Consider the following 23,135-nt stretch of genomic DNA (forward strand, 5'->3'; position numbering starts at 1 on the left):
CTTTCCATGACAAAATATTGTGTTGGTTGTGTTCAGCTACGTAGGCAGCCTCGCGAGTTTTCGTCTTGGCCTAAAATGGGCTACAACAGCAAGTAATGCAACCACCATAAAAAGAGCCAACGTTGTGTAGTAGGGCAGAGGTGGGACTAAAAAGCAGGAGCTTCTGATTTATAGAAGGGACTGCCTTCTGCTGCACGAATCCCAGCAACCAGTTAGGCCTTCTCCGGGTCCCGTCAACTAAACAATGTCGTTTGGCAGGACCCAGGGGAAGAGCCTTCTCTGTGGTGGCCCTGGCCCTTTGGAACCAACTCCCCCCAGAGATTAGAACTGCCCCCACCCTCCTTGCCTTTCGTAAGCTTCTTAAAACCCACCTCTGCCGTCAGGCATGGGGGACCTGAGATATTCTTTCCCCCTAGGTCTTACAATTTACGTATGGTATGTTTGTATGTATGTTTGGTTTTATAATAAGGGGTTTCTTAGTTGTTTAGTATTGGATTGTTACATGCTGTTTTTATCACTGTTGTTAGCCATCCCGAGTCTGCGGAGAGGGGCGGGATACAAATCCAATCAAGAAAGCAAGAAAGCTCACAGAGTGACTTTTGAATCAATATTTTCTCTCCACCTAACCTGCATCAAAGAGATATCATAGGGCAGTGATAGCAAACCTATGGCACGGGTGCCATAGGTGGTTCTCGGAGCCATATCTGCTGGCACGTGAGCCATTGCCCCAGTTCAGCTCCAGTGTGCATGTGTGTGCTGGCAAGCTGATTTTTGGTTTGCACAGAGGCCCTGAGATGGTGTTTTTGGCTTCCAGAGAGCCTCCAGGGGAATGGGGGAGGGCATTTTTACCCTCCTCCAGCTCCAGGGAAGCCTTTGGAGCCTGGGATTCGTGAAACACGAGCCTACTAGGCTTACCAGAAGTTGGAAAACAGGCTGTTTCTGACCTCCAGGGGGCAGGGGAAACTGTCTTTGCCCTCCCCAGGCATTGAATTATAGGTGTGGGCCATAGTTCCCTCTAAGCTGAGCAGTAAGCAATCGCTCACTTAAAAACCATCATCAACTCAGAGTTTTCCAAACCTGCCCAGAAGCCGAGAGGGAAAGAGTGAGAGGGAAGGAGAGAGAGGGGAAGAGAGGAAGAGAGAGAAACAGAAAGAAAAAAGAGAGGAAGGAAAAGAGAAAGAAAAAGAATTGGAGTAAGGAAGAGAGAAAGAAAATCAAAATCTAGTTTGAAACTAGCTCAACTCTTTAAGTGGCATTTTGATATTGATAGAGTTGCCCTATTATGAGCTCACTGTTATAGACACACAGTACAGTATTTTATTTTGAAATTCTCTGAGGCAAAACAGGGTGGGGTTTTTATTTGTTTGTTTGTTTGTTTGTTTATTTATTTATTATTTCTGTGCCGCCCAGTCCCGAAGGGACTGCTGCTCAGACACTATACTTTTCCGCCCACCCCCAAAAAAAATTAGAGGGAACACTGGTGTGGGCACTCGCATAAGTGTGATCACGCACCCATGCTCTTTCAGCACCAAAGTAAATAGGGAATACAAGATAGTTGTGCATATCATCTTAAGGAAAAGTGAGATGTAAATCAAGTTAGAAGGACTGAAAAATACCGGGGAAGTGGCAAACTGTACACTTTGTTCCAGAGTTCCCTCTAAATTTCCCAGCTTTTTAAAAAATTTCCCTGGACTATCATGAACTATTGGGCCTGTTAGCAGGAGCTAATTAATGAGACTTGTGAATCAATAACTTAAAAGTTATGCCATTCCTCAGTCATTATGGATGACTGAGGATTGCATCTTATGTAGAGATAGAGACAAAGCATTGAGAAATAAATGATAGAATCTACTTTCCATCCAGATTTTCTCTGGCTATGGGCATTTCTAAGGGCTACCATTTTCTGAAAGAAATATCTGTGATTTTAGGGAAGTTCATCTGGTCCAAAACTGGAAACCTGTCATCCTCATCCTCCTCCGGGACACCCTCCCTCCTACTTAGAATCCCTGGGAATAAAGGTAAAACCTCTTAGATGAGAAAGCCAGAGGAATTAGAAATCAGGCAGGCATGCCTGCAAGTGCCAGCTAATTCCAGGCCCTTCACTGCCAATGTTAATGAAAGCTGAGAAGTGGGGAAGGGAGGAATTAGGAGTCAGCGCTGCAAGCACTTGCTAAAATTTAGCAAAGGGAAAAGCACATGGACACTGTCAGCAGGACATTTATTCTCTGCTGAGGTTAAGATCAGCTTCAACAAATTCTCTATGTATCCAACCAACAAGAAAGAGACAGTGGGTGGAACATGATGGGACGCTTCTCTGTGCTGCCATATTGATCGAGGAATACTCTGTGCAAGAGGATTTAAATTGGCCCCTCTTCTTTTAATCAGGTTTAATTAGGCTGCCCTGACTTTTGTTTTCACTTGGGTTACAAGTGGTTGTGTTACCTGCAATTTCCCGTCTTAAAATGTTTTCTTCTCTTTGATGAGAGCAACGGTTTAAAAGCTTGCTTCAAAACTGGAATGATTATTTTTTATAGGCAACTGCAAGGCAAAAAGCAATTCAGAAACATAGCTTCAAAGAAATGACTAATGTAATAAGAGAGTTCACCCCAGATTGATTCCCAGCAGCTCTAAAATGGTAAATTGGTTCCTTCTGGGTCTCAAGATGTGGTCTCACCACATTTATTTATTTGGAAGATTGATAGATTTGATTTGATTTGGTTTGTTTGTTTGTTTGTTTGTTTGTTTGTTTGTTTGCACCAATTCTTTATGACTGCCTGGACAAGTCAGTTCTGCAGTTTTCTTATCAAGATTTGAAAAGTGGTGGCCCCTTGACTCTGGACAGCTTAATGACGGTAAAAAGATCTATATAGAAACAATTAAAATTACAAATGCTGTATAAAGAGCTAGAAACAAAGAGGTGAACAGAATGGGAATGAATTCTTGTCCATATCCCACCTCCAGTGGTGAGTTGCCCTTCTTAGGCCACAAGCCGACTGGAAAAAACAGGCTTCAATGCCCTTCTGGAAGGTCAGAAGGGTGGGAGCAATTATCAGCTCCAGTGGGAGAAAGTTCCACAGAGCCAGCGCTGCAACAGAAAAGGTTCTGTTCCTTTACTTCCTCAGCCAGAACCGTTGCCCAATAGGGTCCACAACAGATACCTTCTTCCAGTGAAGTAAATGGGATGAGTTAGACCATTTTTTCCTCGGGTACCAAAAGAGCATGCATGCACGCTACAGCACATGCGCAAGTGCCCAAATCCATAATTCAATGTCTGGGGAGGGTGAAAACAGCTTTCCCTGTCCCCCGGAGGCCTTCTGGACACCGGAAATGGCCTCTTTCCCAACTTCTGGTGGGCTCAGTAGGCTCGTGTTTTGCCCTCCCCGGGCTCCAAAGGCTTCCCTGGAGCCTGGGGAGGGTAAAAATGCCCTCCCCCATTCCCCTGGAGGTTCACTGGAAGCCAAAAACACCTTCCCAGAGCCTCTGTGTGAGCCAAAAATCAGCTGGCCTGCACACACATGCACGTTGGAGCTGAGCTAGGGCAACGGCTTGCTTGCCAGCAGATATGGCTCCTTGTGCTGCCTGTGACACCCATGTCATAGGTTCGCCAACAATGAGCTAGACCCTTTGGGGCAACACAACTCCTCAGGTATCCTGGACCTGCGCCATATGTTATTAGAAGCAGAAAAAGCAAGACCCAGACAAGGAAATTGATAATTATACTGCAAACTCCTAAATTTCCCATCTGCTTTATTTGAAATTGGTGGGAAATTGTTGAACTCCGAGCTTCAGAAATGACATGATCTCAAAGGGGGGGAAACCAAAAGTATATAATGAAAGGTGGTTACAGGGAACCTTGCAGAAATAGTCACTATTTTATTAAAAGGGGGAGGTAGAAATATACACTGCTCAAAAAAATAAAGGGAACACTTAAACAACACAATGTAACTCCAAGTAAATCAAACTTCTGTGAAATCAAACTGTCCACTTAGGAAGCAACATTGATAGGCAATCATTTTCACAGGCTGTTGTGCCCATTCAACTTTGTACAGAATGAAGTATTCAGTGAGAATATTTCATTCATTCAGATCTAGGATGTTTTATTTGAGTGTTTCCTTTATTTATTTTTTTGAGCAGTACAGTAGATCAGATATCCCCATCCTTTCTAAGAAGTTTCCCAAATCCCTTTTCTTCCATGGGCTGAGATACCTTTTGCATGTCTGTGGTTCTTCCTTCCACCTGCTAAAGTCATTCCCATATACCAGTGATGGTGAACCTTTTTTTGCTCAGGTGCCAAAAGGGTGCAGGTGCGCCCATACCCATAATGCCTTCCCTGTGCATGTGCACAGGCCTCACTGAAGCCAGGTCTCACTATTTCCAGTAGGCCCGTTGGGCTGTTTTTCGCCCTTCCCAAGCTTCAGGAAAGCCTTCTGAGCCCATGAATAGCGAAAAACAAGAAGTTCATTTCTGAACTTCTGGTAGGCCTATTGGGCCATTATTTTGACCTCCCCAGGCTCCAGAGGCTATCCTGAAGCCTGGGAGGATGAAAATAGGCTTCCATCACCCTCTGGAAGGCCTAAAATCAGCTGGCCAGTACACACCTGTGCATTGGAGCTGACATAGGGCAATGCCTTGCATGCCCTCACATATGGCTCCGCATGCCACCCATGGCATACTTGCCATAGTTTCGCCATCACAGCCATATACTATCACAGATATTATTTGCCAGGTGGGAGCTGAAATTACCATGAGATAGTAGTTATTACTTTCTGTGAGATCATCTCCAATGGACACATGGTATGGTGACTGCTCAGTCCAGTGGCAGAGTTTCATCATTTCCCCCCTGCTTTTGAACATCTGTCTGAAATTGCTTCAGGAAGATTCAGTATTTCCTGATTTGACGCCAGTTACCGTCACTATATAAATGACATTCACAACTTTTTCTTCTATTCATTTTTCTTTGTATCTCATGTCAGTATTCCAAAACATACCTTTGTATCTCACGTAGGTATTCCCTCCATGTTAGCTTCCTGAATTTCTTACCTGGGGACAGGTGATAAATCTGTATATATTTTTCTTATGAAAACTTGCCTTCTCTTCCTTAATTTTCTACTTTTCCTTGGGGAAATATCATCTATTACATCCAAAGACAACAGAGGTTGGAGACTCCACACTCTTTTTATGTGGGAGCTAATAGTGAAATCATTTTGGCCGGAGCAAAAGGTCTAGATATTTACTGCTGTGATAGTATTTCATTCCATAAAAGCAGTTGCTACTGGCAGCAAAGCCTTCATAACTTTGCTTACTAGTCCTTATCTGGATAAAACCCTCTATCTTAGTAGGTCATCATCTGGAAGAGGAGAGCTATATTAGATATGAGTTCAATGCCAGAGGTTTTCTTCATATATCATGAAATATTGTGGCAATCCACAGATTAACCCTTTCTGGTGTTGTTCCCTTCCATCGACTAGCTGCCAAATTTTGAGCTACTAGGTAGCTCAAAGATTATTGAGATTATTTTCTTTCATTGTAACTGATGCTGAGCAGGCATTTGCAAGAAGATTATTTGATATAGCAAGAAGCTTCATACAAGCTTGATAGGTCTTGTGCATGCCCTAAGTAGAATACAATAGAATAGAATTCTTTATTGGCCAAGAGTGATTGGGCAACAAGGAATTTGTCTTTGGTATGTATGCTCTCAGTGTACATAAAAAAAACATGGGATAGATTAAATCCATTCCCCTTATTGTAATGCTGAATATGGTTTCAAGACATAGAACTCAATCTATCTCATTTAACAGAATGCTGTAAGGGTTCCAAATAGCATCCGAAATTAAATCAGAGTCAGAGCAATAGTATTCCTCGAAGTCTTAATTTATTAGCAGAGGCATGTTGGCACATCTGTGAGAAACCCAAATCTAAAGTCCTGTGGGTTTCTCCACCCAGTTGAAAGTTCATTCCCACACCCACAAGTTCACCACATTGACCATTCTCCTTCTGCCAACGTGTCTGTTACTCCCATCAGCTTCCGGGCAGGTGTCAAACAAAGGATGACCTTGAGAATCTAGAAGGAATTTGCTATGGCTACCTCCTTTCTGCCCTTATTCAGCAGCCCCTCCCAAATTCCCACAGCATTCACATTATAATATGTGGCAGACCAAAGTCTCCAAATCAAATGATGGCTTCTGCCTGACAAATGATAAACAGAACACAGGGTTCAGAGGGCTTTTAAGAAAGTGGTAGAGATTTGCAAAGGTAGGCAAAGTTGGCTCTTCTATGATGTGTGGACTTCAACTCCCAGGATTCCTGAGCTAGCATGATTGGCTCAGGAATTCTGGGAGTTGAAGTCCACAAGTCATAGAAGAGCCAACTTTGCCTACCCCTGGACTGGGGGATAAATCTTCACCAAGCAGGAAATGCCAGTTTATTTGGGATTGGTTGTTTGTGTATGATTTGATTGCAACAAAACTTTACATTATTCATCCAACACCTTGGTATTTTACGTAAGCATAATCACATGTAAAAATGGTAGAATTAACTTTGTTACTTTTTTCTAGTATCTTTTAAATATAATAATTGTATTAAAGATTATGATTACTACAGTAAAATTAATATATGGAAAAAAGAGAAGAAGTAAAAGGTTCAGAAAAGAAAGGAAAAACAGAGTATGAAAAAGTATGAAAAAATAGTTTAAAAAAGGAAAAGAAATATATGCACATGTGGTCAGTGTTCTATTCTGGACAGCCTAAAAGTCATATCCTAAATGAAATATGACATTGAACCAAAATAGACAATGCCATGAAACTTAAGGTAGATAGTAAAAGAGATGCAGTAAGATTTCTGATGGTTTTATACATTAGTTAATCTAGAAAAGGCCAGTGGGCGCTATTTAGGAAAGCATTTCTTAACTTTTTTTGGCGCCAAAGGTTTAGTTATGCTAGAGATTCTTTTTCCCCCCCATATGATGCATGTAGGATTATATGGAGCCAGGCTATACATCTTAACATTGATACAAAAGCTGGTGGAAGAACTTCATTTTGGAATTGTAGTCTTATATTTCTACCCAATGCAGGTATTAGATTTTCATTTCTTTTTCCCTGGCTCCTTTACCTCTGATCTCACAGCAAGACTACATTGCACAATTTTCTGTCACGGAGAGATTAGTAAAACACAATGACACAGAAGAAGCCAAAACAGATTTATCAGGTGCCATGCAACCAAGAAATATTAAAGTCCACCCGAGGATTAGAAGAGCTTGAATTATGAGAGGTCCTTGGCATGCTGCAATCATAAACCATGGATTTTCTTCTTCTTTGGAAGAAGAAATGTGAAAACAGCATGTTTAAATCTTACATTACATTATCTCCAAGAGCAAAGATGTGCAATCTAGAATATTTTGCTATTGGAAAAGTGCATGAACTTCATTAAGTAGCATATATTTTATGAAAAAAAACCACCATTATTTCATACTATCTTTATGCTACATGTGTCATTTACCTGTTTATATTATTTGCTTTTTGTTTTACAGATACTAATTTCAAAGTGTGGTACAAAACAGTGATAAATATCACATGCCAGGTCCCATTTGAAAGTGCTATCTCTCAATTTCTTATATGCATTAAAATCATTATTTTAGAGAGCTGGGGTGGTCCTGTGGTTAACGCACCAAACTAGAAACAGGAGACTGTGACTTCTAGTCCTACCTTAGGAACAAAGCCATTTGGATGACAGTGGGCCAGTCACTCCATCTCAGCCCTAAGAAGGAGGCAAGGGCCCATCACTTTTGAAACATTTTTGAAACCTTGGAGTGCTCATATCTAATGTGCCAGAGTCCACTGTAACAACATTGACAAAAAGGCATTAAGAGTTATTAATCTAATTTGCTGTCATCCAAATGTAGCTTTTTCTCTGGCAATATTACGCTGCTAACCAGAGCTTACAAACCATTTGCCAGACCAATTCTAGAATATAGCTCACCCGTCTGGAACCTGCTCTGCATATCAGACATTAATACAATTGAGAGAGTCCAGAAATATTTCACAAGAAGAGTTCTCCACTTCTCTGCTCACAACAGAATACCGTATTCCACCAGACTTGAAATCTTGGGCTTAGACAACTTAAAACTATGTTGCCTTCAGTCTGATGTAATATAGTTCATTATTATTATTATTATTATTATTATTATTATTATTATTATTATTATTATTATTATTCTCCAAAGACTCAGGGCGACTCATAAAATCATCTGCCACAATGCCCTACCTGTCAGTGACTACTTCAGCTTCAACTGCAACAATGCACAAGCACACAATAGATACAAACTTAATTTAAACTGCTCCAAACTTGATTGCAGAAAATACAACTTCAGCAAAAGAGTGATCAATGCCTGGAATGCACTACTTGACTCTGTGGTTTCTTCCCCAAACCCCAAAAGTTTAACCTTAGACTGTCTACAGTCAACCTCACCCCATTCCTAAGAGGTCTGTAAGGCGTGTGCATAAGCACATCATTGTGCCTACCATCCCTGTCTTACTTTTCTATTGTCCTAATTTATCTGTACGTACTTTGCTTATGTTTATGTTTATACCTATACCTTCTATCTTGTACATATTTGACAAGCAAACAAATAAATAAAATAAAATCTCAATAAGAAAACTGCAGAACTGCTGTGTCCAGGCAGTTGTTAGGAATCAGTACTAATAATACACTGGGATTTAATTATATAATTTAGTTTAGGAGAAGGAGGAAGATCTAGAGGCTAAATTATCTGCTTTCCAAGATACATTTAGGAGCTGACATGAAAAAGACAGAGAAACAAAATATAACAATCTGAAAATATTATGAACTCTTTTATGAAAGTTAGTTTTTTTTACTGAATGTAAAATTTCAGCTAACAGCCAGTTTTTTTGTTAAATAATGAACATCTTCCAACTAATTCTAGAGATCTCTTTAAATCAAAACATTTTTGTTACCTTTAGTTCTAGCATTTTGGAGAAGAAAGGGGAAATTAGTTTAGCTAAAAGGTTTTCGTCCTTGTGATAGTGCCAAAGAATAATCATTCCTCCTCAGCTGTTTATAGAAAATCTTCACAATAATAAAGTTAGTAATTTTGCAATTCATAGTATCCTGGTAGAGCATATACATTGGAGTAGGGATGTATGAATACATAGCAATTAAATTTCCAATTAGTAATAGAAGTCAGTCTAGATTTTTGGTCAATATATAAAAGGAGATACAACCAGGGATGGGCTGCTGCCCGGAAGGGGGGCAACACAGTGGGGTAGCAAAAATGAAGCTCCATCCCAGAGCACCCTGTTAAATATGCGCTGAGGTAAATGTAAATAGTTGAAATGGTTGGTGCATTCTGATTGGCTAAGAGTTTGACAGTAGGATTTTAGCGGGAAAAATAAAGTATAAAAGGAGCCCGCTGGCACTGTTTATTCTAGTCGCGTTCTTACTTGAAGTCACTTACAAAAAGAGCTGTCCTGTCCTTACAAATAAAAAGAGCTTTAAGAACTGACTGTCTCAGTATTTTTCACACCCAATTTGCATTGAAAGATATTGAAAGAAAATGCAGGGCATCCTACATAAGCCACACCCACAGTGTTGTAGTAAAATTTTTGGTAGCCCTTCATTGGATACAACTTACTAGAATAATAAATAGATCTAGAATAGATAATTATTAAACATTTTAAAATATTAAAAAGCAGTGAAAATAACTTAAAAAAAAACAACCAAGAAGAGACATACAGTACGAACCTGTCAGAAAAATGAATGTCAACCGGAGAGTCCCATAAAGCAGCATCTCCCAAGTTTTTGGGCACCAGGGACCGGTTCCATGGAGAAGGATTTTTCTGTGGACCAGAGAGGGTGTGGTTTTGCAAGCTGCCTGCATCCTATGGATGGGGCTTCACTGTGGGGCCTGGTTGCTGCTATGCTGTGGTCTGGTGCAGGTGCACGGACCAGGGGTTATGGACTTCTGCCATAAAACCTACCATTGCTTCTGATATTTTTTGGCGGTTAGTGCAAGAGTCTTCTCCTATTTTTACTTCAGTTAAGTAAGCCAAGCTGTATGAGTTCTCTAGATCTGGGGCTATCACTAGAAGGATTCTGCTAGCTCCAGAGGTCAGGTTAATTTATAATCCAATTGGCCTCATTAGTGCAATTTAAGAAATTGAGGAAATATGCCGAAAAAGATACTCCTTTCAATTATATCTCTTCCATGTGCTAGCTGAAACTGTACAGCAAAACACTGCATTCAAATAATGAATTTCATATTTGGCTGCTTTTTTTTGAACCATTTAATTCTCCCATTTGCATGTTGGGGATTCTTTCTACAGCAATAGCAGCAAAGTTGTTTGCCGCACTGCTGATGACATTGTGCAGCTCTTTTCCTTTGATATTGAGATATTAAGAATAGAAACATGCAGAGGGAAAATCTACTCAATTGACTTCCATGCCAGGAAATGTGCATAATTGAAATTTCAGATTATGTGTAAGCATGTGCAAGGGAAACTTCTGATTTAAAAACTTTGTGAATAAAGCCAAAAAAGAGAAAACAATAGTCAAAGAAACTGTGGTATTACGTTGAATTCTTATATAATGGAGAATACAGATTTACCATCTCTACTCTTGTTTCAAGAGACAAATGAAAGGAGACTATTTCTTGAGGATACTGACTCCCATCTGCTACGAGTCTTCTTTGTGGGTACTAATATTGACCCATGTCAGTGATGGCGAACCTTTTTTTCCTTGGGTGCCGAAAAAGCGTGGGCATGCACTATAGCCCCTGCACAAGTGCCCACACCAATAATTCAATGCCTGGGGAGGGCAAAAACAGCTTTCCCTGCCCCTGGAGGCCTTCTGGAGGCTGATAATGGCCTATTTCCCAACTTCTGGTAGGCCTAGCAGGCTCGTGTTTCACCCTCCCCACCCCAGGCTCCAAAGGCTTCCCTGGAGTTGGGGGAGGGTAAAAATACCCTCCCCCATCACCCCAGGGGCTCTCTGGAAGCCAAAAATGCCCTCCCAGAGGCTCTGTGTGAGCCAACCATCAGCTGGCTGGCAAACACATGCACGTTGGAGCTGAGCTAGGGCAACAGCTCGCTTGCCAGCAGATATGGCTCCGCGTGCCACCTGTGGCACCCATGCCATAGGTTTGCCATCACTGACCTATGTTATAGGATGGTGATGGCAAACCTTTTAGACACTGAATTTATTTATTTATTTATTTATTTATTAGATTTGCATGCCGCCCCTCTCCAAAGACTCGGGGCGGCTAACAACAATAAAGAAAACAATGTAACAAATCTAATATTAAAAAGTAATCTAAAAAAACCCAATTTAAGAGACCAATCATACAAACAAGCATACCATGTATAAATTCAATAAGCCTAGGGGGAAGGGAAAAAATTTCAATTACCCAATGCCTGACGACAGAGGTGGGTTTTAAGGAGCTTGCAAAAGGCAAGGAGGGTGGGGGCAACTCTGATATCTGGGGGGAGCTGGTTCCAGAGGGTCGGGGCCGCCACAGAGAAGGCTCTTCTCCTGGGTCCTGCCAAATGACATTGTTTAGTCGACGGGACCCGGAGAAGGCCAACTCTGTGGGACTTAATCGGTCGCTGGGATTCGTGCGGCAGAAGGCGGTCCCGGAGATATTCTGGTCCAATGCCATGAAGGGCTTTATGGGTCATAACCAACACTTTGAATTGTGACCGGAAATTGATCGGCAACCAATGCAGACTGCGGAGTGTTGGTGTAACATGGGCATGCCTTGTTAAGCCCATGATTGCTCTCGCAGCTGCATTCTGCACGATCTGAAGTTTCCGAACACTTTTCAAAGGTAGCCCCATGTAGAGAGCATTACAATAGTCGAACCTCGAGGTGATGAGGGCATGAGTGACTGTGAGCAGTGAGTCCCGGTCCAGATAGGGCCGCAACTGGTGCACCAGGCGAACCTGGGCAAACACCCCCCTCGGCACAGCTGAAATATGTTTCTCTAATGTGAGCTGTGGGTCGAGGAGGACGCCCACGTTGCGGACCCTCACTGAGGGGGTCAGTATGAATGTCCAAACAACGTGCATGCATGCCCAAACTGAAAGTGTAGATATTTGCTGACATGTGCATGCACACACATCCACAGCAGAGACCCGATGGCCAGCTGGCTGGTGGGAGGCGGGGCATCCCGACACCCGCAGCGCAGCAAGAGGTAAGATATTTTTCTTTCATGAACTTCTGTTTCATTGTTTGCAGGGAAACAGAAGCTTATGAAAGAAACACCACAGAGATCTGACCTGGGACAACAGCACGCATGCCAGCAGAGAGACCTCTGCATGCCATCTCTGCCACGTGTGCCATAGGTTCACCATCACGGTTATAGGAATACAGTGGTACCTCTATCTAAGAACGCCTCTACTTACTAACTTTTCTAGATAAGAACCGGGTGTTCAATATTTTTTTGCCTCTTCTTAAGAACCATTTTCCACTTATAAACCCAAGCCTCCAAAACTGTAACTGGAAAAGCCGTGGGGCCTCTCTAGGAATCTCCTGGGAGGAAACAGGGCCTTCACCCTCCCAGTGGTTTCCCCAATCGCACACATTATTTGCTTTTACATTGATTCCTATGGGAAAAATTGCTTCTTCTTACAATCTTTTCTACTTAAGACCCTGGTCAAGGAACAAATTAAGTTCGTAAATAGAGGTACCACTGTATTAGGTTGATTTCTGCAGTAGTGCATATGAAATCTATTATCTGTATTATTGAATGTAGGATATGAATAAGAATTGTGTAGAAATTATTTGTACATAAACTATTTGCATTTTTATACATATAATTGGTATTAGCAATAGCAGTAGCACTTAGACTTATATACTGCTGCACAGTGTTTTACAACACTTCTCTAAGCCAGGGTTCCCCATCCTTTCTGGGTTGGTAGCTGTGGGGGGATAGCTACCTTTACCTGTGCATGTGCACACGCAAATGGGGCCACAAGTACACATGGTGCTTGAGGCAGTGGTAGTGCTTGTGTGGCACTCATGATGGTAGTTCCCACATGGTACTTATGGTGACAGTAACGCCTGTGCAGTGCTATGCTAGCATGAGTGGAGGGTGCACTGGTCAGCCACTCATGTGACCCGGTAGCCAGCAAGCCATGGCCGGGTAGTGGTCCATGGCCTGCAGGTTGGGGACCCCTGTTCTGACTGATTTACAAAGTCAGCATATTGCCCCAACAATCTGGGTTCTCATTTTACCAATCTCTGAAGGATGGTAAAGACCGAGTCAACCTTGAGCCCATCAGGATCGAACTGCTGGCAGTCAGCAGTCATAGAATTAACCTTCAATACTGCACTCTAACCACTGTGTCACCACAGCTCTATTCATATTATTCTTATTGTTGCTATGACTTGTACTCTTATTGATGTTATCATTACAATTATTTTCACCAGGTGTTGCTATTCTGCATGGGATTTGCTAAGGAACTCTTGTAAATGTCACGAATATCATTGAGAATAAAATCTTTTTTATCTATTTACTGCCAGTATGTGCCTATAAGGAACTGTCTGTTGCTCTCTGTGATTAAAGTTGACATAGGGGGCGGGCATGCCCCATCCACTGCTAGATCAATCCAGTTGGAAGAGAGCATCCAGAAATATGTCCTCAATACCTTCTGGTTGATTCAAGCTGTCTTCACAGCTGTGAATTGAGTTGTCTCACTGTCAGCCAAATATTAGGTCTCCCAGTGATGCCTAGGTAAGGGTTAGAGTTAGAGTATAGCACAGTGCAGCACATATATAGCGCAGTGGCTAAAGTGTTGGGCAAAGAGCAGAAGAATATCATTTTAGCCCTCGGGCAGAGAAAGTCAGTTTTCTGACCTTGGGCTGGTCACTCGCTCACAGTTCTAATCATCTTTAAGCCCTGCAACAAGCCAGCTGATGAACGAAACCCTTTGTGCATCATGCACTGATAGCTTCACTGTAAGAGCCAAGTAAGTGCGGTGCAAAAACAAGCAGGCTCTGCATCCAGATAAGACAAAACTATTATGAACAACAACAACAGTGATATTGTGGGCATAACTGGAAAAAGAGGAGAAACTAGTGTTGAAATTGGAAACATATTGTCTGCGTTCTACATTTTGGAAGGCATTGTTTCCTGTCATCTATATCTATATAGCTGTCTATATATCTCTGTATCTGTATCTACTGCTAAAATTCTCATTGTCGTGACCTTTAACGGGGAAAAATAGCACATCAGAGGGCAATGTTTTTTAATCAAGTTGCTTCAAATGGGCTATCTTACAGAATATCTTACAGAATATCTCCAAAATCTGAGACCCATGACTCTTGAGGGAATGAAATTTAGGGAAGTGGTGGCTGCTTCAGTACTACTGCCTTCTACTGCACTGCTGGGCTGCTGCCGTGATCACAAGAATTCACAAGAAAATTTTAATGTTCCATAACAGTTTCCCAGTCAATCCCAGGGGAGGGGAGGAAGCGAAGGGAAAGAAGGGAAGGAGGAAAAGTTCAGACATTCTCTGCCAGCTTCTCATGAGAAAACTCAACAGGAAGTCATAATTTGCTCCCAATCCCATTGTTTTCTTCTTCTTCTTTTTTTTGTGCACCCCTGGTCATTCTTTAGGTAAGAAAATATCTCTGAAATGATGGCCCATCAGAGCACAGTTTCAAGTTTCAAGTTTTATTGGATTTATATGCCGCCCCTCTCCGAAAACTCGGGGTGGCTAACAGCAATCATAGACAGTATACAATAATAATCCAATACTAAAAGCAAATTTAAAACCCCTTAATATACAAAACCAAACACACATACAAACATACCATACATACCATTGTAACGGCCTAGGGGGAGAAGAAATCTTAATTCCCCCATGTCTGGCGGCAGAGGTGGGTTTTAAGTAGCTTACGAAAGGCAAGGAGGGTGGGGGCAATTCTAATCTCTGGGGGGAGTTGGTTCCAGAGGGCCGGGGCCGCCACAGAGAAGGCTCTTCCCCTGGGACCCGCCAAGCAACATTGTTTAGTTGACGGGACTCGGAGAAGACCCACTCTGTGGGACCTAACTGGTCGCTGGGATTCATGCGGCAGAAGGTGGTCCCTGAGGTAATCTGGTCTGGTGCCATGAAGGGCTTTATAGGTCATAACCAAAACTTTGAATTGTGACCGGAAACTGATCGGCAACCAATGCAGACTGCGGAGTGTTGGTGTGACATGGGCATATTTAGAGAAGCCCATGATTGCTCTCGCAGCTGCATTCTGCACGATCTGAAGTTTCCGAACACTTTTCAAGGGTAGCCCCATGTAGAGAGCGTTACAGTAGTCGAGCCTCGAGGTGATCTAGTAATAGAACTGGCTCCTTGAATATGGCCATGATCCTTCTTATGGAAAGAGATGCATTCCATCTGAAATCTTTTCCCCATTCATTAGTCTTTAAGGTTACATGGACAGAAAATTAACTTCTTAAAAGAAATTTTATGTAACCATGTAACCTTAAAGTTCCCAAGGACCCTAACCCTTTGCAGGATAAAAGACAGTGCTGGGAAGAAATGGCTTGGAAAACATGTTCTTAGCCTTGCCTTTCTTTGGTTTCCAGGAGAAGAAAAGTGTATCTATTCATTTCATATAGTATGTGGCCTATAATCCCGAGGATTTAAATAAGCTGAAGAATACAGTTTTTTACATGTTTTAAATACAATTTCCTGAATACCTTGGAATCTCCAAACGACTTTAGTAACCAAGTAGTTGATGCATGTAACTCACTACCAGACTCTGTAGTATCATCACCTAACACCCAAAAGGTTACACTTTGACTATCCACTGTTGACCTCTCCCGATTCCTAAGAGGCCAGTTAGGGGCATGCATAAATGCACCAGAGTGCTCTCCACCCCCTGTCCTAATGTTTCCTTTTTACTAGTATCATATACTGTATATATAAATATTATTATATCTTTGTATACCACCTATACGTACCTGACAAATAAATAAATAAAAATAAAATAAATAAATCCTTGCAGAAGAATCCAGAAGAATGTCCTTTTCTAATAAGGAACTGAGAATGTCCCCACCACTGATGGATGCCCTTGGAGCTGTGATGATGCTGATGGATTTGCAGAAGAGAGCACGTGGCCACTGCAGCTTCAGCCTGACTCCATTCTTGTCAGTGGAATACAAACTCTGAGTGCCCTTTAATTACTCCTTTTGATAGAATAGAGCATTATATTTTGACAGCATTGCTGCTCTCTGAATTACCGGTCCCTTTATGAATTTTATCAGCTGCTGGGTATCCTACCATAGAAGAGAAATTAGAACACAGCTTTCTATGCAAATAGTTTTTAAATACTGCATCGTTAATGGCATGCAATTCTTCTTTGGAGTTATGAATTCAATCACTAGTATTTTATTGCCTGTTTAGATGTTCTGAGTAAAAGGAAGGACAATGTCTAAGATCTCCACTGTTAGTAGACATTCTTTTTAAGGGCTAAGAATATATTCCATGCTTCTTGTACATTCAAAGAATCATAATTAGGAGGAGGAATATTATAAACTACTCATATGACCTTTGGAAATGTAGTCCTTGAATTCAGTAGTATTTGTAATGAGATAGGGAAAGATTTAGGAGTCTTTCTGGAATTACAACTCCTGGTAAAGGACATGCACAAGGGTCATTTTGTCCAGCTTTGCCAGTTGTGATCCTAACATCACAAGTTGTGATTGTAAAGTGTCCTGATCAGAAATAAACTACATTCTTGTAACATTATTTGGAATTTCCACTGGTTGGTGAAAATAACTACAACCAATGTGATAGGCACTGCATCAAATTTCCAACAGGCTTTGAGATACAATGCAAAATATTGATTGTAACGTATGTGTTAGAGCTTCCAGGTTTCTTTAGGACTGCTTTCTCCTTAGGGTACCAACCAATGCATCATTTTCATGCCCAGTGAGGAATTTTTCCCCATAAATGTGAAGGCAGAAAATAACAATAGTGGTTTTTTTTCTTGCCTACTCTCACCTTGAGGAAATGTTTCTTCTCAGAGATGGAGTTGGAATTCACTAGTTGGACATCAAAATATAACTTTTTCAAAAGGTCTTCAAGGTTCCCATATTGGCTTATCAGTTATTGGTTTATGTTACTGTTTTCTCTTTGTAATTGAGTGGATTTGGTTGCATCTGCTTATAAATCATTGTGAGTCAGTCTGAATGTTCAAAGTACAGACATAATAAATAAAATAAACAAGTCAAAGTTGTTGCAAATCTTTGAACATTAACACAGTCCTGTCTCAATTCAAATGTTGTAAGAGGATGTATTGAAATACAAATATTTTCAAACACTATCATTTAAAATATGTACTTCAACGTGAATTCTGAAGTAGATATCTTTCAAATACATAAATAGATTCAGATATATGAATGATGTGGAAACATCGTAGAGTAGAATTATGAAAAAACAGAGATGGCATGAAGTGGAAGTAGAATCATCTGTTCACAGGACAGCTCTCCAAAGAGAGGAAAGAATTATTAATAGCACTTTTATCACCATTGTTCCGGCTCAGAAAAGAAGTTATTGTTTTTGGTTTTAAGCTAGTCCCATCACAACCTGCCCTCATTCTTGCTGCAGTTTTTAAAAAGGCAAATAATGAGTGAAAGCTGGTCTTCTGGGAGTAAAGACAAAATTTGTTCATTTTATTTTAAACAGCCCATTCATTTTCCTACTTTAATTATGTACAGTATATCGTACATATAGATTAACAATGGTATGTCTTTGAACTTAGCTGCAGCATGCCAATTATTTTGTATGCTTTTATTTAGTAATTTGCTTCCATTCGATGTGATTTCTTAAGCTATCCGAGCCCACCTATATCTACCTATATCTATAGGTAGGTAGATATAGCTCACCTATATCTACCTATGTCGCCATAGTGTGGCTTCTTTTTATCATGCCATGTTTGTGTATGTGGCTACTATGGTTTGTAATCATTTATATATTTAAATATTTTCTATGTGGCTTTCAAGAACAGGACAAGACAGGACAGGATAGGATAAGATAATTCTTATTGGCCAAGTGTGATTGGACACTCAAGTGATTTGTCCCCAGTGCATAAGCTCTCAGTGTACATGCAAGCAACAAGTGATAAATCATGACCATAAAATATAATAATCATAAGATACAATACTCAGTGATTGTCATAGGATACTAAATAAAGCAATCAACATAAATAGTAAAAATCTTGTTTACACTTAAGTAGATTTTCTCTTAAAAGTACTAGATTGCAACAAAATAGCTTCTAAACATAGAGCCTTTCTGGTGTACGGGAGCCTTAGTTCCCGTCTCTCTCAATGCACTGCCATCAAGCATTTTTCTTCTTATAAAGGTGTCATCTGTACCTCTATAACTGTCTGGTTTGGTTCTGCAACCCAACAAGACAGACAAAGGAAAATTAAAGCTTCAGAAAAAACAGTTGCTACCAACCTGCCTTCCATTGAGGACCTGAATACTGCACAAGTCAAAAAGAGGGCTATGAAAATATTTACAGGCACCTCACATCCTGGACACAAACTGTTTCAACTCTTACCTTCAAGGCAACACTACAGAACACAAGAACAGTTTTTTTCCTAAACACCATCTCTCTGCTAAACAAATAATTCCCTCAACACTGTCAAACTATTTACTAAGTCTATACTGTACTACTATTAATCTTCTCATCGTTCCCATCACCCATCTCCTCCCACAAATGATTGTATGAATGTAGCTTTGTGGCTTGTATCCCTACAATTTATATTGACTGGTTCCTGATTTCATTGTTTATTTGTACCCAGACTATTATTGTGTTGTACCTTATGATTCTTGACAAACGTATTTTTTCTTTTATGTACACTGAGAACATATGCACCAAGAGAAATTCCTTGTGTGTCCAATCATACTTGGCCAATAAAATTCTATTCTATTCTATTCTATTCTATTCTGGAACTGATCATACTGTTCATACAGCTACTGGGTCAATAAGCATCTTTCATGGCAAGCATATTCTCAAAAGCTCTGATGTTTCTACTGATTCATATCCAAATGACATATATAGATCAAAAGAAATATGGAGTGTCCCTGGCTTAGTATGATGAGCTATTCAACACTGAAAAGCCAGAAGGAAAAGTGGTGAAGTTGCAGCTGCCTCTAGGGAATCTCCTGCCAGACATATGTCCTAGTATTGTTCCTTCACCCATCAATAAAATCCAATCACAAATTCAGCCTACGATCAGTTTGCTTCAAAAGAATCTCCTAAAGTGTTGTGATAATTCCTATCATATAGGACCCATGGTCCTATATGATATTTGGATCCATCTAATATTTAGGAATCTTATCATGGAAAAGAAAAATCTTTCTGGAAGCCTGCATTGTATTTATCACACCTATTTCTTTTAATCTGCAGGAGGAAGATATTGAATATTATGACTCCAAGGCTGATACAGAATACGTAAGTATCTTCCAATTGTATTGCTTTTGATTTACAGGGTAAATGGATTCTGTATTCATTTCTGTAGGGTTTTCTTTGCTACAGTTGTTCAAAGTTTATATTCATTTAACGGGCTTAAGAGGGCGAAAAGTAAGTTGTGGCGCTGCAAACCTACAGCTCTTCATCAATTGGTAATGGAAAGGAAGTTGTAAACATTTAACTACATTTCAACATGGAGAAATTTCAAAGAACAGAAGTAGGACAAAAAATTGCTCATCAGTCTTGGTGATTTCAGGGAGGTACGTTGAAGAAGAGAACAAGAATATATATGTGTGTAAGTTTTGTTACATTTTGAAATGGATTCACAGTTTTATTTCATGGTTCAAATTCTCATTGCTTCCTTGCTTGGTTAATTGAGGGTTTTTTACTTTGTTGGTTTTGGTTTTGGGGTGTTTTTTTGCCGCTCTCCCTCCATTCTTCAGTTTAGAAGTGCTAAAATCTTCCCATGTAGTCTTATCAAATATTGTAACAATACATTTATTTTCCAGGATAAGGAATGGTAAAATAAGACAAATTTAAGCATTAGGATATCATAGTGAAACCATAATGAAAGAAACGGTGCAGAGTGAGAAGACAAGTTTTAGATGCTAAAACTAAACCATTGTTAATTGATTGAAAATATATACTGTCATTGTTGCTTACATCAAATACTAAATCCACATTGAAATTTTGTATCTGGGAAGAAATCCAGCAGTCCCTAAAGAGACTTGCTTTTAACAATAAAATTATATAGTTGCACTATGAAGCTCCAAAAGTTTTATATTTATATGAGTTCATGTGTATAAAACTGCTAACTTAAAGTTACCAAAAAAAATACTCCACCTTCTTCCTTTGTAATTAAAATACAAATTTAGAAGCTAGTGACTACTTGTCCATTCATTACCATAAGCTATCTGTTTTCTATCTCCTTGTATGCTGAAGAGATATGTTTGGTCTCCTGCAAATGTTTGTGATGTCATTATCTCATCTACCCTCTCTTCACAAAATTAAGCTACCCAAAAATGATATCTTATAAAAAAAAATAGTTGGATCTTCAAGGAGTCCTTGCTGCTCTCAGTGCTGATGATATTATGTAGTTTGGGCCAGTGTTTCCCAACCTTGGCAACTTGAAGATATTTGGACTTCAACTCCCAGAATTCCACAGCCAGCATTCGCTGGCTGTGGAATTCTGGGAGTTGAAGTCCAAATATCTTCAAGTTGCCAAGGTTGGGAAACACTGGTTTGGGCAATGATACCTCTGCAAGAAAACAACCAAGTTCAGAGAGCAGCAAGGGCTTCTCATTTCAACCGTGAGCTGTAAATTTTCTCCTTTATTAGATGGATCTTTATACAAGTGGTAGATTAATTAGATCTTTTCACAAAGCTTGCATCAGGTTACATTTCCTGGGGTACAGTTAAGCTACAATGATCTATTACAAGCAGTTAGAGAATGACAGAGTTGGAAGGAACCTTGCAGGTCTTGGAGTCCAACCTTCTGCTCAAACAATAAATCCTGCAACATTTCAGACAAATGGTTGTCCAATCTCTTCTTTAAATAAATCTTATTTAGATCCACTCTCTTTTTTATTTTTGTCCTGTATTGTTAGTGTTGACTCCTGGCCACTCCTGGCCACCACCTGTATTAGCTCCTGCAGTTTTCTTGGCAAGTTTTTGGGAAGTTATTTGCAATAACTTCTCTCCTTTCTGGGGCTGTGAAAAAAAATGAATGGCTTAAAGCAGGGGTGGGTTCCTCCTGGTTCGGACCAGATCACCCGAAGTGACCCACTGGTGATGCAACGGTCGGTACTGGTCTGTAGACGCTGCCATCTTTTGTGTGCAATTTTTAGTGAATTTTTCCCTCTTTTTTTGCTGCTTGAAAAAGGGCACTGCCCCTGGGTTAATACTCACCTTTCTTTCTTCACCCAAAGTGCAGCTGATCAGTTCCTCAGCTGTGTTTCGGGCTAAATCCTGCTACTTAGCATGCACGGAAGTAAAATTATATGAAGGATCGCGAAACATCACGATACGAACCGGTGGCAAAGTTAAGTGGAACCTACCCCTGGCTTAAGGTCACCCAACCGGCTTTGTGCCCAAGACAGGACTAGAACTCACAGCCTCCAATTTCCAGTCTGATGACTTAACAATTACTTAATTACATAATAATACGCACAACAATACGTAGATACATATTGTTATATGTTCTTGACAGTTTAGATATACTTCCTTTATTGCATGGAGATTCTAAAACAGCATTCCCAGTCTGGGCAATTTTTAGATATGCAGATTTCAAATATTAGAATTTTCAATAATGGTTAAACTAACTGAGGAATCCTAGAACTGAAGTCTGTGTATCTAGAGGGTACTCATGGGAGATGTCCCTAAAAATTGAGAGGTGGATCTAAAGGTTTGGGTTCTCAAGTGCTGAGATAATGGCTGGCCCCACTCCATGCTCACTTCATAATATTGACAAGCTATCAAACAAAGACTGAAGAAGCCAGGTGCACTTTGCTAGAGAAAGTTATTTTGCTTCTTGGGTAAGTTTCTAAAATTAAAGCTAGCATCTGAAATTCAAATGAAGAGCAAACATCTAATTAGAGACAGAATCTAATTCTCTACCCTCCTCCCGGCACAGCCATCCTGTAATTCTGGCAATCAGAACGTTAAGTATAAACTAGAGAGCTTTGGTTCCCCAAGGAAATAGGCCTGTGCTAGTTACTACGTGCAATATGAACACTTGGAGAGAATGCTGCTCAAAATTACTCCCAAGTATCCACTCCTGGCTTAACTCAATCCAGAACTGACTGCATTTGATTGGCTATGGGATGCTTTCAGAATAGATCAGGGCAGAGAAAAAAAAGAAATCGTATGCAAAAACAGGAACAGGGGTTGTCATTGCCCACTTTGTGAGAAGGTGCAAATCACTGATCTCTCCATTGAGAAAGCAGCTGTCTTTAAGCTTCATAATGTTAATGGAGGACTAAAGGGGATTCCTGTAGTTTGCAGACTGGACTATAGAACTAACATTATTCATCCAGTTACTCTATTTTTTTGGACTGTAAAACACACAGGACGCACCTAAATTTACAAGAAAACATAGTTTTTTCGTGTCATGTTTTCGTCCTCCCCAGCCCCCAGAAGCACTCTATTTTTGCCAAAAATGCACCTGTTTTTGGTCTGCAAAGTGCTTCTGGGAGGTGGGGAGGATGAAAACGCAATGCACAGAGGGCTTGGGAGCCCCAAAACAGGCTTGTTTTTGGCAAAAACAGAATGTGCAGAGAACTACAGAGTACTCCTGGGGACCGGGGAGGGTGGAAAAGTGATGCACCCCGAATTTGGGAAATGCCCGTATTCATTCCATAAAACACATCTAAATTTTCACCCACTTTTTGGGGAGGAACAGGGTCTTATACTCCAAAAAATATGGTAGTATTTCTGTCATGATTCAGTTGGTATCAGTTCTTCATGTACAATGTATTCTGTCCAAGATTTGTTCCATTTGTGTTTTATAAATGAAAAATGTGGAATCCTGGACAATAAAGAAAAGTTCATAGAAAACATGGTTGCAAAAACGGAGGCCATCATATAATCAGAGGAACATTATAGCAAGAGAGAAGTGACCAATATTCTACATGTCCAATTTGGTA

At 40.4% G+C, this 23,135-nt stretch overlaps 1 protein-coding gene across 1 annotated transcript in view; it reads left to right on the forward strand.

Annotated features, from left to right (window-relative positions):
- The window catches only part of CACNA2D2 (calcium voltage-gated channel auxiliary subunit alpha2delta 2), a 731,412-nt gene that overhangs the window by 456,967 nt on the left and 251,310 nt on the right, over positions 1-23,135 (forward strand). Inside the window, exon 4 of the mRNA XM_070735804.1 lies at positions 19,429-19,473. Coding sequence (XP_070591905.1) covers positions 19,429-19,473 — 45 coding nt within the window. The remainder of the gene's footprint in view (positions 1-19,428; positions 19,474-23,135) is intronic.

This window comes from Erythrolamprus reginae, chromosome 2, assembly GCF_031021105.1.
Source record: "Erythrolamprus reginae isolate rEryReg1 chromosome 2, rEryReg1.hap1, whole genome shotgun sequence".
Taxonomy (NCBI): Eukaryota; Metazoa; Chordata; class Lepidosauria; order Squamata; family Dipsadidae; genus Erythrolamprus; species Erythrolamprus reginae.